The sequence below is a fragment of the Stegostoma tigrinum genome, chromosome 5 (assembly GCF_030684315.1).
Source record: "Stegostoma tigrinum isolate sSteTig4 chromosome 5, sSteTig4.hap1, whole genome shotgun sequence".
Classification (NCBI taxonomy): Eukaryota; Metazoa; Chordata; class Chondrichthyes; order Orectolobiformes; family Stegostomatidae; genus Stegostoma; species Stegostoma tigrinum.
Window position 1 is genome coordinate 108,830,177 of NC_081358.1, and position 15,865 is coordinate 108,846,041.

A 15,865-nucleotide genomic window follows, 5' to 3' on the forward strand; every position below is an offset into this window, starting at 1 on the left:
TAGCATCTGAGGAGTCCTGAATGGTACTGAATGTTGTGTAATCATCTGTAAATGAGACTGTTCTGACCTTACATTTGAAGGAAGGTCATTGATGAAACTGTGGAAGATGATTGGGCTTAGGACACCACCCAGAGGAAATCCTAGTGTCCTGGAGCTGAGATGACTGTTCTACAACAATCACAACTATCTTGCTATGTGCCAGGCATGCCTCCAGAGTTTATCCCCGATACCCATCGATTCCAGTTTTGCCTGAGCTCCTCAGTACCACACTTTGTCAAATGCAGTGTTAATGTCAAGGGCAGTCACTCTCACTTCTCCTCTGGAAATCAGCGCTAGTGTCCATACTTGAACTAAGATTGTAATGAGGTCAGAAGCTGAGTGACCCTATAAGATTCCAAACTGATCTCCAACAAGCAGGTTATTGCTGAGCAATTATTGCTAGATTACTGTTCATGACACCTTTCATTACTTTACAAATGATCTGGTGGGTTGATTATTGGCCAAATTGGATTTGTTCTGTATTTTGTATATAGATCGTACTGGAACAATTTTTATGTTGGGTATATGCCAGTGTTGCAGCTGTACTGGAACAGTTTGATTAGGGCCTGGCAAGTTCTGGAGTATACACTTTCAGTGCAATTACTGGAATGTGGTCAGTGCCCAAAGCCTTTGCAATATCCAGTGACTCCAGTTAATTCTTGATATCATGTGTAGGGTATGAAATTGGCTGAAATATCTGGATTTTCTGTAGGAGGATGATTTGGATTGGTAACTTGGCATTTCTGCTGAAGTCTGTTGGGAATGCTTCAGTCTTGTCATTTGCACCGATGCGCTGAGTTCCCTCCTTATTCAGAATGGGGATGTTAGTGGAGCGGCGTCCTCCAGTAGAAGTTAGATCTGCAGAACTTCGATCTGATCGGTTGTTTGTGGAACATTGTGTCAGTTCAGAGGTTCTGATGACAGTATCTACTGTCTACTGTAGCATTCTCTATTCAGTATCTCCGGAATTTTCTTTTCATAGCTTAGGTGTTCTTCCACGTGTATTTTTTGGTGATGTACTTAACCTGCGAATGTGCAAGCTCTGACTAAAAGATCACCTATTACCCCACTGCATTTCTTTCTGCCCATTTTTGATTTTATTTTCCTAGGCCAAGATCTGCCCTCCTTCCCCACTCCTCTCCCCAGTCATCTCCCCCACCTCTCGGAGTTTGCCTGTATCAGCCACTACTTAGTATTTTATTTTAGATTTCTCCTTGTCTTTAACCAGAACTGATCTACATTTATGATTCTTTTTCAATATATTCCCAGATGGGAACATCTTCTGTGTGCCCCATAGCATGACTGAATATTTAATCCAGCGATAATGTGTCTCTTTCATTGGGGAAACATAGCATAGAATAATTTTCACAAATTCCTCCTCCTTTCTGCCCTTAATATAACAGTATCATTCAATAATGGGGATATTCAAGTCTCGTATTATACTGCTCTATGGCTGTTGAACCTTTCTGTAATTTCACTATTAATCAATTCTTCTGCTTTCTGAATATTTGGGTATAAAATACATAAATAGTACAATACTGTATTGTATGTCATCTCCATTAAAATTTCTTCTCCCTCTAACTGCTCCAGGGCATTCTCTAAGCTGTTGTCTCTCCTCCTTTACCCATGCTACATTTCGTGAACACTTTGCACCCAGGGACAGAAACTTACATCCTTCCCCTTTTTTGAGCGGGTCTGTTGTTGCCGTTCCAACTGTGCCTGCAGTTCATCAGGCTATTAACAGCACTCGTTCAATTTGGACACATGTAACCCAAACCTATTACAGAACATATTACTCTGAAAGTTGGAAATATGAAATAAAAGGAACCATTAGAAATTCTCAGCAGGTGTGATAACACCACCAGAAACAAAGTTAATGGTTGGATCTTTCCTCTGCTTTACGACCTGTGAATCAACCCAATTATCACCTTGGCACTCATGAACCTGTCAACTTCTCCCACTTGCAGAAAATTTTCATCTCCAAGGCGTAGGCTAGCAAAGTTGGGTTTGCTATCTTTGTAGGCAGGCCTGTCTTGGCCCTCTGGGTTATTGACCCAGTTTTCTTTACGTTTATTAGTCTCCCTAACCCTTACCGCTCACTCCCACTGCCTAAACCTGCTAGCTCCATGTCCCCTATAACGCTAGAGTCCTGAAGTCACCAATCCCCATGATCACTTTACAATCACCCAGCCAGGCTCCGTGAGCAGGCACTTGCCCATATATCCTCCACAGCCACAAGGTACACATCATGAGCTTCATAATAGCAAGGTAAAGCCATTAGAATGGACTTTAGTAAAAATGAACTTCTAATAAATCTTCAAAAATTGACACATTAAAACACATTATGTGCAAAAAGGTAAGGTAAGACAGTGATGCAGTGAGCACTTGAGTAAACACGGAGTGATTGACCATTAAGGGAGCAAATGAAGAGCCCTAAGATGTAACCTGCTGCACCCGTGAAGCAAGTGTTTGTCTCTGTATACAAAGTGGTCTGAAAGCAGCAACGCAGTGCAGGGTATTTGTGCACTCAAATGCAGCACTGACGTGGATAATTGCCTTGTAAGTGAGTTGGAAATATACCATGATGATGTAGCAAGGCTGTGCGTGTCTAATCCCAACCTCTGTGAATATGGTAGGTGCAGGAGATCACTACCCATGGACCATACTCTGAGGCACTGGGGATTGCTGGCCGACAGTGTGCTGGAGAGGCCTGGTATCCAATCTGACTTTCTTGTAGAGAATTGTTGTCCTCTGTTTTCTCTCAGATTTGTCAGAGAGCAGCAAATTTCACATAAATGAGGTGACAATAGCTACTGATACAGATTTGGAATCAGTGAGAGAATAAAGGGTTATAGGGGGAAAGGTAGGAAAGTGGAATTAAGGATTATCAAATGTGCCATGATTTAATGACAGGAAGGGCTGGAAACCAAAGTGCCTAAAATAAAGCTGACATAGTCCAAGGTTGTATCAAAGGGAAGCAGTGGTGTGCTTATAATGGCGCTGGACTGTTATTCCGGAATCCCATGCTATTACTCAGGGGACATGGATTTGAAGCCCACAATGACAGTGGTGAAGCTTAAATGTAATACAAATTTGGGATTAAAAACCTGACTTTTTACCACATCATAAAACACTCATCTCGTTCTCTAATATGGTGTATCATTTTCTGACATCAGACTCCTATTATGTTGTATCCTTTTCTGACTTCAGATGAACAGCAATGTGATCGACTCGTAATAACCCTCTGGGAAACTAAAAATGGGCTATCCCGTGACTTCCACATCCCACAAATGAATTTTTAAAAAAAGACTGTAAGGAGACTTGAGCAAAGAAGCTGTAGTAGAAGCATTGGAGTTGGAAGGTCACATTGTCTGAACAGATGCAACAAATTTGGAGAATGGATGAGAGCCCATACAGGGAGCAGGAAGCAGCAAGTGAGGAAGTGTATCCAAATTAGCTGCAGCTTTCAATGGGCATATAAGTAATGTTAATTGATAGTCATTCCCCAAAACTGGAGACTGTGAAGTTAAGATGAGGAAGGTAAGAATTTGAGGTTAACAGCACGAACAGGAGAGAAATGTATAAATTCAAAGTCAAATTGATGAAAATGTCCAGCTCAAGACAAGGTGTGCTAGAGTTATCAGTGTGCTGGGAAAGGAGATAACAGAAGGGGAATGGAGGGAGACTGAAACCCACAAAAAGACACGGGCACAGCTGGGCTTTAGTATAGGCATCCTAAGTAACACCTTTTTCGTTTGACGTCACTGGAGTTCAAAATATTAAATGTGCGACAAGCTCAGTCAGACAGTGGGGCCTGGATTTGGATGCAGACTGATCAAGAGGAATGATTCACAAAAGAAACAGAGCTCTCAGTCTGTCCTAATGCGAGTTGGAGAGATGGAAGATCACCCTTCATTGGGGTCTGATCTTGGAGGCAATAAATTAGAAGACTCAGTCAGGAGTATCTTCCGTCTGTTTTTGCTGTGGCATATGCATGTTTGGGACTGCTACTTTCCTTTGGGGTCGTGAAGCTCCTAGTAAACTTCGACTCTTACTACAAAGGAATTTATACTAAAAGATGCAATTTTAAGAAAGGGGGGGAGTAAAAGAAGACAACAGAGTCATGCATAAAATTTTGAAGACGACAGGACAAGTTGAACAATGTATCATGGTATCCTAGGCTTCATGAATTAAAGTTTAGAAGGAGAAAGCTACACCTAATCTTTATAATGATCACCCTTCAGATGCAGGAGGCTATATAGTTATGGGAACCACATCTTGAAGACTTCGTAAAGTGTTAAATTAACAAACCACTCACTACAATGCATGAACTGCTGCCATTTTAAAGTGTAGAAACGACAGGGACTGCATGGTTAGTGTGGTAGAGGAATATTGTATGCTGGTCTAACCACACTTTGTCGTAGCTAATAAGATGTAGCTTATTGTATGTTAGTTACCTGTTACCATAACATTGAAACAATCAGTGTTGTCACAGATGCTTGAATGGGTGTCCAGTTGCTAAGTATTACTTCTGAAATCCTAAGCTGTTCTGTCCACAAGTCCACATTGGCACCATCAAAATGAATGGTGATTGGAGACTCAGTATTAGCCCATTCAGATCCATACAAAACATGAAGTAAACCTAACTGAATGATACCTGGGATGGGGGAAGTAGTGAGAAGTTGGGATTGTTCCTTTCCTAGCAGGTGAAACAGGAGAGGCAACATAATTGTGATACACCAAATATGGATGATTTTAATGAGTAAATGGGGGGAATGTGCTTCCACTGACAAGAGGATAGTAACAAGAGTATGGATGATTGACAACAGAACCAGAGAAGGAATAGTCTGGAATGCACTACCTGAAAGAGTGGTGAAAAGACATTCTGTGGCAGATTGTAGAAAATTGGATGTATACTCAAAATGAAACAAAACAGAACATTGAAACTAATTGCATAACTTTTCCAATGATCTCTGGCCCCTCTGATGATCTGAGTTTCTTCAATTGTACAATGATTGTATACAAATGAGATTTTTGCTGCTTAAATATTGTGTACAGATCCATAAGAATGCACTACAGAGGCATGAAAGTCTATGAACTTTAATCTGAAGCTCAGTCAGTTTCACTGTTACCTTTCAGTGCTTGTACCATGTTTGAAATAAGGAAGAATTAAGTTTTGAATCAGGCAATCTTGCTGTTTCAGACAAAATGAAAACTCTTCTAAATTATTGACTGGCTCTGGGTTTTGAGTTCATTCATTGTTTGCCTCTATATCCTAAATTTCTGTCATTGATTGTTAGCAAAGCTGACTGTTGTCATTTCTACATTTGATTTCTTTTCATGGAATTTGATGATAAATTTTCACACTTAAGAGTTGATATCACAATGGAGTTATAGAAAGGTTGCAGCACAAAAGGCGGCTCTTATGCCTGCGCTAGGTTCCTACAAAAGCACTTAACTAGTTCTATTTCTCCTGTCTGTGACCCACAGCCGCGTAAATCTGTTCTCATCAGATATTATCTAATTTCTATTTGAAAGCCCAGTTTGAATATGCGTCTATCTCAATCTCTGGCAATACAATCAAGATCCTAACCACACTTTGCAATCAAAAAGTACTTTCCCACATGGAGTTGGGAGGCTATGTGGTGGCAGTACAGGACTTTGGTGAGACCACTTTAAGAATACTGCGTTGAATTCTGGTCTCCCTGCTACAGGAAGGGTGTTGTGAAACTGGAAAGGGCCCAGATAGGATTTACAAGGATGTTTCCAGGATTGAAAAGTTTGAGCTATAGGGAGGATCTGAATAGGCTGAGGGGTGACCATATAAAGGTTTCTAAAATCATGAGGGGCACAGGTATGGTCTTTTTCCCAGTGTAGGGGAGTCCAAAACTAGAGGGCAGAGCTTTAGGGTGATAGGAGAAAGATTTAAGAAGAGCCTAAGTGGAAATGTTTTCATGCAGAGGGTTGTGCGTCTATGGAATGACCTGCCAGAAGAAGTGGTGGAGGCTGGTACAATTATGACTTAAAAGGACTTTTAAGTGAATGGGAAGGGTCTGGATGTGAGTTTGCTCATTGAGCTGGAACGTTAGTTTTCAGACGTTTCGTCACCATTCTAGGTAACATCATCAGTGAGCCTCCGGTGAAGTGCTCGTGTTATGTCCCACTTTCTATTTATCTGTTTAGGTTTCCTTGGGTGGGTGATGTCATTTCCTGCATTGGTGATGTCATTTCCTGTTCTTTTTCTCAGAGGATGGTAGATGGGCTCCAAATCAATGTGTTTGTTGATGGAGTTCCGGCTGGAATGCCATGCTTGTAGGAATTCTTGTGCATGGGAAGGGTTTAAAGGGATTAAAGTCAAATGCTGGCAAATGGAACTGGATTAATTTAGGATATCTGGTCTGCATGGACGAATTGGACTGAAGTGTCCATTTCCATGCTGTACATCTCTATGACTGTATAACTCTGTGTTTTTAGTTCTTTACCTTCCTGCCGTTGGGAAATATTTTGTACAACCTCTTTCTGTTTAGATCCCTCATGACTTTGAACACATCGGTCAAATCTGCTCTCGTGTTTCTCTTTTTAAGGTGAACAATCCAAGGTTCACTTATTTGGCAAATAAACTGAAGCTCCTCAACCCCGGTATTAAAGTCATGAACCTTTTCTGTACCCCTTCTAATGCCTTTGCATCGTTTTTTGAAATGTGTTACCCTGAACTAGATATCATTCTCCAGTTAAGACTGAGCCCATTATTGTTGTGATTGTCCAGATCTTGTTGTGCTTTTGTACTTCCACCTGCTGTTTAATTCTCAATCTGCTCAGCCATTTTTCATGATTTCTGCAATTGTCTCCAGGTCCGTTTTCTCCTACATACAATTTAGCATTTTATGAGATATTTTATTTTGCTTTTGCTCATTCTGTCTACGAAAATCCTTCACTTTATTGCCTGCATTAAACCCTACCTGCTATGTCTCCATCCATTCAATACTCCATGTCGATCAACTCTCAAAGGCCCCCATAGTTCAAAGTTTGTGCCTTCTTTGAGCCTTGAAATCATGTGTTTAAGTCTCCTATATGGATCATAAAAAGCACTGGTCTTATTACTGACCTCTGCAAAATCCAACTATCCAATTCCTTTTGAAAGCCCAAAGTGCATATGCATCTACTATAATTTTTACCTTTGAATATGGAGAAGAACAGTTCATGAATTATGTTTCCTGATGCTCAGCCAATTAGGTTGCCAAAGCCTGTTTTGCCTTCTGGAATTTCATGCACACAAAAAAGTTTTGAAATTTCATTCTCGCATCTGAATGTACTTTCATGACCCTCTCTGCAATCTCAGGAAAATGTTCAATGAAAATGGTGAAACAATGTCAATCCTGTTAAAATGTCTGTTAAGTTGATCCACAACTATCATTACTAAAAGCTCACCCACCAGCAATGTTCAGCTACAGACACAGAAGGTAAAGTTGCACGGGGTCAGAGATGCGCTTGCAAATGGATTAAAAAAGACTTGTTCAGTCATAGAAGACAGAGGGTAAGAGTGGAAGGGTACTTTTCTGAATGGAAGGCTGTGACTTGTGGTGTTCCTCAGGGATCAGTGTTGGGACATTTGCTATTTATAATATATGAATAATTTGGAGGAAAATGTAATTCGTTTGATTAGTAACATTGCGGATGACACAATGGTTAGTGGAATTGTGGATAGAAATGAGGATCGTCAGAGGATACAGCAGGATATAGATCATTTGGTGATTTTGGCAGAGAAATGGCAGTTTGAGTTTAATTTGGAAAAATGTCAGGTAATGCATTTTGAAAGGTCTAATCCAGATGGAAAACATACAGTAAATGGTAGAACCCTTAAGAGTACTGATACGCAGAGGGATCTGGGTGCACAGGTACACAGGTCACTGAAAGAGGCAACACAGGTGGAGAAGGTAGTTGACGAGGCATATGGCATGTTTATCTTCATTGGCTGGGGCATTGAATTTAAAAATTGGCAGGCAATGTTGCCGTTTTATGGAACCTTAGATAGGCTGCATTGGGAATATTGTGTTCAATTGTGCCACCACATTAACAGAAGGATGTGGTGTTTTTGTAGAGGGTACAGAAAAGATTTACCAGGACGTATGCTGGTATGGTGGGCATTAGCTATGAGGAGAGGTTGGAAAAACTTGAATTGTTCTCACTGGAACGATGGAAGTTGAGGGGGGACCTGACAGGTTCTACAAGATTATGAAGGGCATGGATAGAATGGACACTCAGAAACTTTTTCCCAGGATGGAAGAGCCAGTTACTAGGGGCCGTTTGGGTTTAAGGTAGAAGGGACAAGGTTTAAAGGTGATGTACAAGGCGAGTTTTTTTTTACACACAGAGAATGGTGGGTGCCTGGAACTCGCTGTCAGGGGGAGGTAGTGGAAGCAGATACAATACTGACTTTTAAAGGGTGTCTTGACAAATACATGAATCAGATGGGAATAGAGGGATATGGTCCCCAGAAGGGTAGGGGGTGTTAGTTGTGAAGGGCAGCATGTCGGTGCAGGGTTGGAGGGCTGAAAGGCCTGTTCCTAAGCTGTAAATTTCTTTATTCTTTGACTGACCTGTAATTGCTGGCTTATTCTTTTGACCCCTTTTTTGAACAAGGGTGTAATGTATACATTTCTCCACAAACGTGACAGATGAGCTCAGTGAGATAAAGAAAGGCTCAAGAGTAACACAGATCAGAAATGGTACTCAGTTTATTTTTGTAGACATTGGTTTTCTTAGCTGCTGCATGCACAGATAATATTTTTCACATCTGACGGCGGTTCTTGCAACAGATATGACACTTTGTCCAGGCAGTGAGTTCTCCCTAACTGCCGTGACACTTCATTCTCATTGTGATATATAACATGTCTCTGCACATACGACAGCACAATCATGAGGACAGCTGCAAATATGCTGGCACCTATTCCTGGAGCACAGATGACAGTCATGATGCTTGATTTGAGAGCTTCCCTATCAACGAACAACCAAATCTGTTTTCATTGTGTTTTGTTCCATTGAGGCAGCAAAGCATTCTGACTAGTATATTCAAAGTTATATGGGCGCTTGGAAAAACAAGATAGAGAACTTTGGCAGTCTTCCAGATTGGAGCTATTTTATATGATATCTTCATGGTAACAGTGATAGTTGGCTGTCTTCCAAAATAATGATTTCTTGTTCATACCAACTTGCTTAATATAGTATAGAAGAAATAATTCAGTGAAGACCTGTTGTTCATACCTTTTGAGGGCCCTGACCTTTGGCCTAAAATAGGTGTTAAGGACCAGACCAAACCCCCTCAGAATATATTAATGAGACAGCCTAGACCCTACCTATTTCTTATTTTGAAGGCAATTATGAGGTATTACATTTCAGATGCAATTTGATTGGTCCAACTATTCTACATTAAGCAAAAATGTAATTTATTTTTATACTACCGTTAAAATACAGACAAAATAAAAATAAAAGAATTGTCCTAACTGAACTCTTGAAATGCTCAGCAAAACAGTATGTACATAAACTACAATTAATTAGCTGTTCCAAAATAGTAGCAATACATAAACTCGCTTTGGAAAAGGCAAATTCGGTAAAATAGATTGTCTCACATTCAATTCAAGCTGCAAGAAGAGAACCCCAGGTTTTTGCTGAAGCAGAAAGGAATAAGAGCTTCCACATCCAGCTTCAAGACTCCAGCGACTGCAGCAAGTTAAAACTAAAATTACTGGCTCTGTAGGAGATTGACCCCATTCAGAGTGCTTCTATTGTTCCAACTTTTTAAACAAAAATCCTAAGGCCTCACAAGCCATTTACTTTATTGGCAAAAAGAGCAAAATACACCTCTTAAATCCATTATTATTGTCACACATATCAAAAGTTTTGCTTATTTTGCTGATGCCAACTTAAGTTTAAAATATCTTCTGAACCCTTTTAGAATGTGCCCGATTGTAAAAATATAAATTTTCGATTATACATATTTGAACTTCAAGATTAGTACTGAACCCATACCATTATATTTTGAAACATGAAAATAAAATATCAAAACATTTAAACAATATTCTTTCTTTTCAGTATTCAGTATGATATCTTCTCCATTTTTAATATATCTTAAATTTACATCAAAAAATGCATTTAACAAAACAAGAGCTAAGAGCTACTTTTAGATATCAATAAGTTTAATATCTGCGTGAAAGCTTTCAATAAAATGTGAGAAGGATTTTTCTTGAAATTGCAGAATGCTTAGTCTTCAGAGTTGAGGCTATATCCAGTGTTGAGAGCAGATATTCATTTTCAAAGAATTTATGATGCATTGAACAATCAATGAGACTTGGGTATACTTTAGTTGTATGTAATTTTAGTCACAGGTGACAACTAAGATCCTTAGGTAGTTCACTTCCATTCATGTTACATGTGTCTTTGAACTAAAAAGATGACTGTTAAATTTTTCATTTCCATTCATGTTTTTCCATTCATGGGATGTGAAGAATTTTTGACAAGATTCACACTTACATTTGAGAAGGTAGTGGTGAACTGCTGTCTTCAAATGTTGCAGTCCATGTTGAATAATCTACAGTGTTGTTCAGGAAGGATTTCCATGGACCACCAACAATAAAGGGACAATGATCTAGTTCCAATTCAGGGGTCATGTATATGTGGAGAGCAACTGATGAGTGGTTGTTCTGGTAGTTTTTGACACCTTTCTTCTGGGCTGTGGAGGATGCTTATTTACAAGATGGCATTGAAGGAGTCTGTGAATTGCTGTAGAAGAAATAAATATTTAAATAGGGTGATGTGGTTAGAACCAGGTTTTCTGCTTTGTGCTGGATTGTGACAAACATCTTGACTTTGAACGAGACTTATTTAGGAAGCGGGTAAGTATTCCTTTGTATTCCTTGCCTGTATCTTGAAGATGGTTCACAGGCTTTGAGTAGTTAGCGGGTATGTTACTAATTGCAGATTTTCAGTCTTTGGCACCTTGTAGCTGTGATAAGATGTTGATGGTGGAGGATTCAGTAATGGCATTGCTATCGAACCTCAAGGGAAGATCGTTGGATCCTCTTTTGTTGGCGGTGGTATTTACCAGGTACTCATTGCAGAAATATGGCTTGGCACTCATCCTCATATCAGCACACCCTTATATTAGGCAGGAGGTGGGAATCTTGGTTTGTCAGGCTGATTCTGTCTTTGAGAAGTAGGTTTCTTTGGGAGTCAAGGAATTTCCAGTAACTGTCCATATTATCAACATGTTTCAGAGATAACCAATAGAGAAGAGTCAGCTAGAAGCTTAGGCAGGAGTAGATTGTGGCTGTGACTCATAGGATTTAGTTTTAAATTTTAAAACAATGTGCTCATAGTGGAAGAAAAATTGCTTTACAACAAAGTTAGTTTGAAATTCATTATGATGACTAATGTTGTCTGAACGATCCCATGGTCGCTGAGTTGATCCTCTGGGACAGCCTAGCTTAAGACAGGGAGAAAGTTCAGAGTTAAAGAACACTGGAACTGGGAGATCCAAGGTGGCTGCACCTAAGATATGAGTGGTGCCATATTGAGTGGCAAGTTCATAGTGATGAGCTGCCGCCTTGAACCTGGAGCTCATGTTGGATAGTTACACCCACAGAGCTATTACTGTTGGAAGTGCCAGGATCTTAATCTGTCAATAGTGATATGCTTCAAAAATTAGGATGGCGTGTGACTTGAAGAGGAGTTTGCAGCTGGTGCTGGTCCTATGTTACCTTTAATCTTTCAGGTAATGGAGAGTACAGTTTTGTTGAAGGATATGAGTCGAGTTATGACAGTGCATCTTGCATATATTTGCTTCAAATAATCTCCATTCATTGGGTTGTGAGAGTCTCCCTATTTAACTAGTAAAACTCTAAATAGTATTGGTGGTGAAATCACTTTATCTTGCTTCATTCTTTGGTGGGATATGAGCATTGCTGGCAAGGCCCATCCTAATTACTTTGAATTAGGTGCTTAATGCTGGGCGTTTGGAGTCACATTAAAGCCAGACTGGGTAAGAAAGGCAGACTTCCTCTCCTCTAAAAGAAATCAGTGTCAATTCTAGTGTTAGTAATGGTGACCGTGAAACTAATCTTCAGTTTCATGTCTTATTGTTAATTGAGTTTTTAAATGCCATTAGCTGCCATGCCATGCTCCCAGAGAGTTATTATTAGCTTCTTGTATTACTGCTATGACTCTGTCCATCTGCTTATTTATGGAAGTGACATTGTTTGACATTCCCAGATCTTGTCACTGGGAACTACATTGGACTTTGTACAGGCCATGCTATCTTTCTCAATTCTTTAGATGATGCTTACTGTTCCATCTAGGGCCTCATTTTCATCCAGCAGAGAGTTTTGCCACTCTCCCCTCGCGGAGTGTTGATGCAGTTAGATGGTTGATTGCACAATTTAGGGTAAATTCAAGGCTGATAGACTTGAAATATTCTCTGTCCTCCCTGGTGCCAGCAGCACAATGCCATTAGAATTTCAGATACAAAATGTCTTGAGTATCCAGCATTAATAATTCCAACAGCTTGACTCAGCAGCCACTCAGTGTGGCGCCACATTAGCTATTGAGTTGCAGTTGCCAAAATCCCAGTTTTATCTGCATTTGTAATGATCAATGTTGCACACCCGATGGTGTGGGCTGGGCCAATCAGCGGTATTGTTTAAGAAAAAAATGCTTGAGGTTAAAAGAAAATATTTGCTCAAGTATGGCCATAAGTGAAGTTTTATTAACCGTTTTAATTACAGCCAAGCAGTTTTTTTAACAAGTTGTCAACTCTGGTTTCTATTTGGTGATGTTATTACACAGTCATTTAATGCAGTATTAAGTGTCTCTGCTATTTTGGTGGAAGCAACCTTATTAAAAGGAATGCTGCCATGTCATTTTAAGAAAATCAGAGCAATTTAGTTTGAATATTTTATATTCGGTTATTGTGTTGATCATTTGGTAAATTTTATTTCTGTTATATCCAAATAGCATCTCAGATTGACCCCAATGAAATTCAAGAGGTGTTTCAGGAGCTTACAGCAAACATCTTCCGCATTAACACCAATGGTGAGTTTACTTTATGTTCATATCTACTACTTAAGCTTGCGATGGTTGTGTTTTTGTAATGTAATGATTGTATTAATAAGGAAAACTCCTTGTTAAAAGCCTTGTGAATTAATTGACAGCCCCTGTAGCTCCCCATTGAATTAGGAAGGCATAATAATGGATAACCAACACATGGTTAAAGCCATTATAGTCCTTAAGAGGACTGCTTGCTCATTAAAGAGAGATTGTCGGTGGCGAATGTAATGCGAGAGTTGAGGGTTTGCAATGCAGACTGATGCCAATAATGTGGGTTCATTCACAAACCAGCTAAAGTTACCATGAGCATCCCACCTTCTCAATCTCAGCCGTCACCTGATGCGTGGTGACCCTTGGGTTAAATTCACCACTTTTTGTCTCTTTCTACAATGAGAGAGTGGCCCTATGGTCATCTGGGACTACACTAACTTTAACTTCACTTTATCCAATGAATCCTACTGTCTGTCAAATCTAGGCAGAAGGCTAATTCTTTATACAAATTGTGTCCCTGCATTGAGTTTACAAATCTAGTTACTGGCATAACCAATCTTGAGGTCCACCTGATTGTAACAAGGCCAACCAGTACAAGTATATGAACTTCCAAATGGCATTTACCAATGTGCCACATGACAGATTTGTCAGCAAACATAAAGCCTGTGATATAATGGGACGGTACCAGCCTTGATGCAAATTTTGCGGCGTGAAAGAAACAGAGCAATCATGAATAGATTTTTTTTGTACTGGTGGAGGGTATAGGTTGGGAATTTCCCAGAGAGCATTCCTTTTATGATTTATGTTGATGATTTAGTCTGGGGTGTGCAGAGCACGGTTGCAAAAATGTAGGGTGGCTCTAAAATTGAAATTATTGTTAGCACTGATGGGGCCAGTGATAGAATTCAGAAGGACTGATAGAATGCAGACATATGGAAAGTTAAATTTAATACTAGAAAATATGAAGTGATGGGTTTTAGTGGAAAAAATGGAGAGACGCATAAAATGAGTGGAAGAGTTGTAGCTAGTGGGATAGCGCGTTTTACTGTCTTGTAGTGGTAATGTCCCTCTCTCTTGGCCAGAAAATCTGGGTTAAAGTCCCATCTGTCCCAGATGCATGTCATAACATATCTAAATGAGTAGATTTAAAAATGATGACAATTTCAACGAAGGTGCAAGAACAAAGGGACCTGGTAGAATATGTACTCAACGGTGACAAGACAAGTTGAGAATGTGGTTACTGAGGTATATAGGATCTTAGGCTTTATTTCATAGGGGATATATAGAAGCAAGCCAAGGAAGCTCTGGTAAATATTTAGAAAGTACAAGTGCAGAAATAATTGGCGTATTATATCGTGCTCCGTAGTACTTCAGAAATGATGTGAAGACACTATAGAGGGTGCAAAATAGAGTTAAACAAATGTTGCCAAGAATGATGGATTTCAGTGAAGTAGATAGGGAGACCAGCAGTGTTCCCCTTCAAAAAGGGAGGATTAAGAGCAACTTGATAGATTTATTCAAAATCGGAAAGGATCTGGATAGAGTTGGAATAACGAAAAATCATTTAAAGAGTCAAAATTCAGAGGATGCCAGTTCAAGGTGCGTGGTCAAAGTGTCAAAAGAGATGTTATTTTTTATTCCGTCATGGAATGTGGTTCCTCGCTGACTGGGCCTGGAAATATTGCCAACACCAATCACCCTTACGAAGGTAACTGTGAGCTGCCTCCTTAAACGACAACAGTTCATTTGATGTGAGTAGACTTACTAAGCTATTAAGGAGGGAGTTTCAGGACGTTGAGCCATGAGAAAATAACGTTTTTTACATGCAGGAACTGGTTAAGATCTAGAATGCACTTTCCTGAGAGTGTAACTGAAGCAAGTTCATTCATAATCTTTCAAAAATGATTTTGTTAATTACCTGAAGAGAAAATAAAATGCAAGATCAGGGGCAAGTGTGAGAAGTGGGACCAGCTGAGTGGTTTTTACAAAGAACCCCAGAAGGATGTGGTGACTCATATGGCCTTTAGTTATACTGGACCTAATCGAAGGTTGCAAGATTTGGGGACCTTTCCATCAATTGTCAGAAATACACTAATTTCCATTTCTAGTTATCGGCTAAACTACAAAGTAAAAATAAATGTTACAGCAAATGGCTGTGTTAGTGCCTAGTATGACTACTAAAAATCATTTCACCTCCCACTTAGCTCAAAAAATTATTTTTGCTGCTGTTAGTAGGGTTCTAACGCGAAATGTGAGATAAAGAACGGTCCAAAGCATAATGAAATAGTAATTGATGAACTTACGATCCCTATATTACAAACTTTATTATTCCAATTTGCTCCAAAAATATGATTTTAGTTTGTGATTTTAATTTGGTTTTCAATGCTTACAGCAGTTTATTTCAAATATGTTACAGATAATTTTCATTTTTAATAATATTTTCTGCTATTACATCAATGAAGAAAATGACTGAACTGTCAGAGAATTATTTTTTCAGATCACAAGTTAGCTGAAAAGACATTTTATTTCAGGGACTCAAAATTTGGGAGGAGTACAGAGCTGAATTGACAATGTTGCTTTTAATGCTTCCGTCCGTGTTATAGCAGTTCCCACACAATTTCTTTTGAATTTCTGACAAAAGCACAGTGCCTGCAATGGAAGGGAGGTAATTGCTTCTGGTACTGTAGTCTATGAAGTGATGTGGGGGAGGTGATGCATCACTGTAGACTGGAAATGT

The 15,865-nt window shown here is 39.5% G+C and overlaps 1 protein-coding gene across 3 annotated transcripts in view; it reads left to right on the top strand.

The window, feature by feature from the left end:
* Positions 1-15,865, top strand: part of tsnare1 (T-SNARE Domain Containing 1) — a 753,673-nt gene that overhangs the window by 270,641 nt on the left and 467,167 nt on the right. For all 3 annotated transcript variants that reach the window (XM_059646375.1, XM_059646377.1, XM_059646376.1), the window contains exon 3: positions 13,045-13,122. In XM_059646375.1, the coding sequence (XP_059502358.1) occupies positions 13,045-13,122 (78 nt within the window). The remainder of the gene's footprint in view (positions 1-13,044; positions 13,123-15,865) is intronic.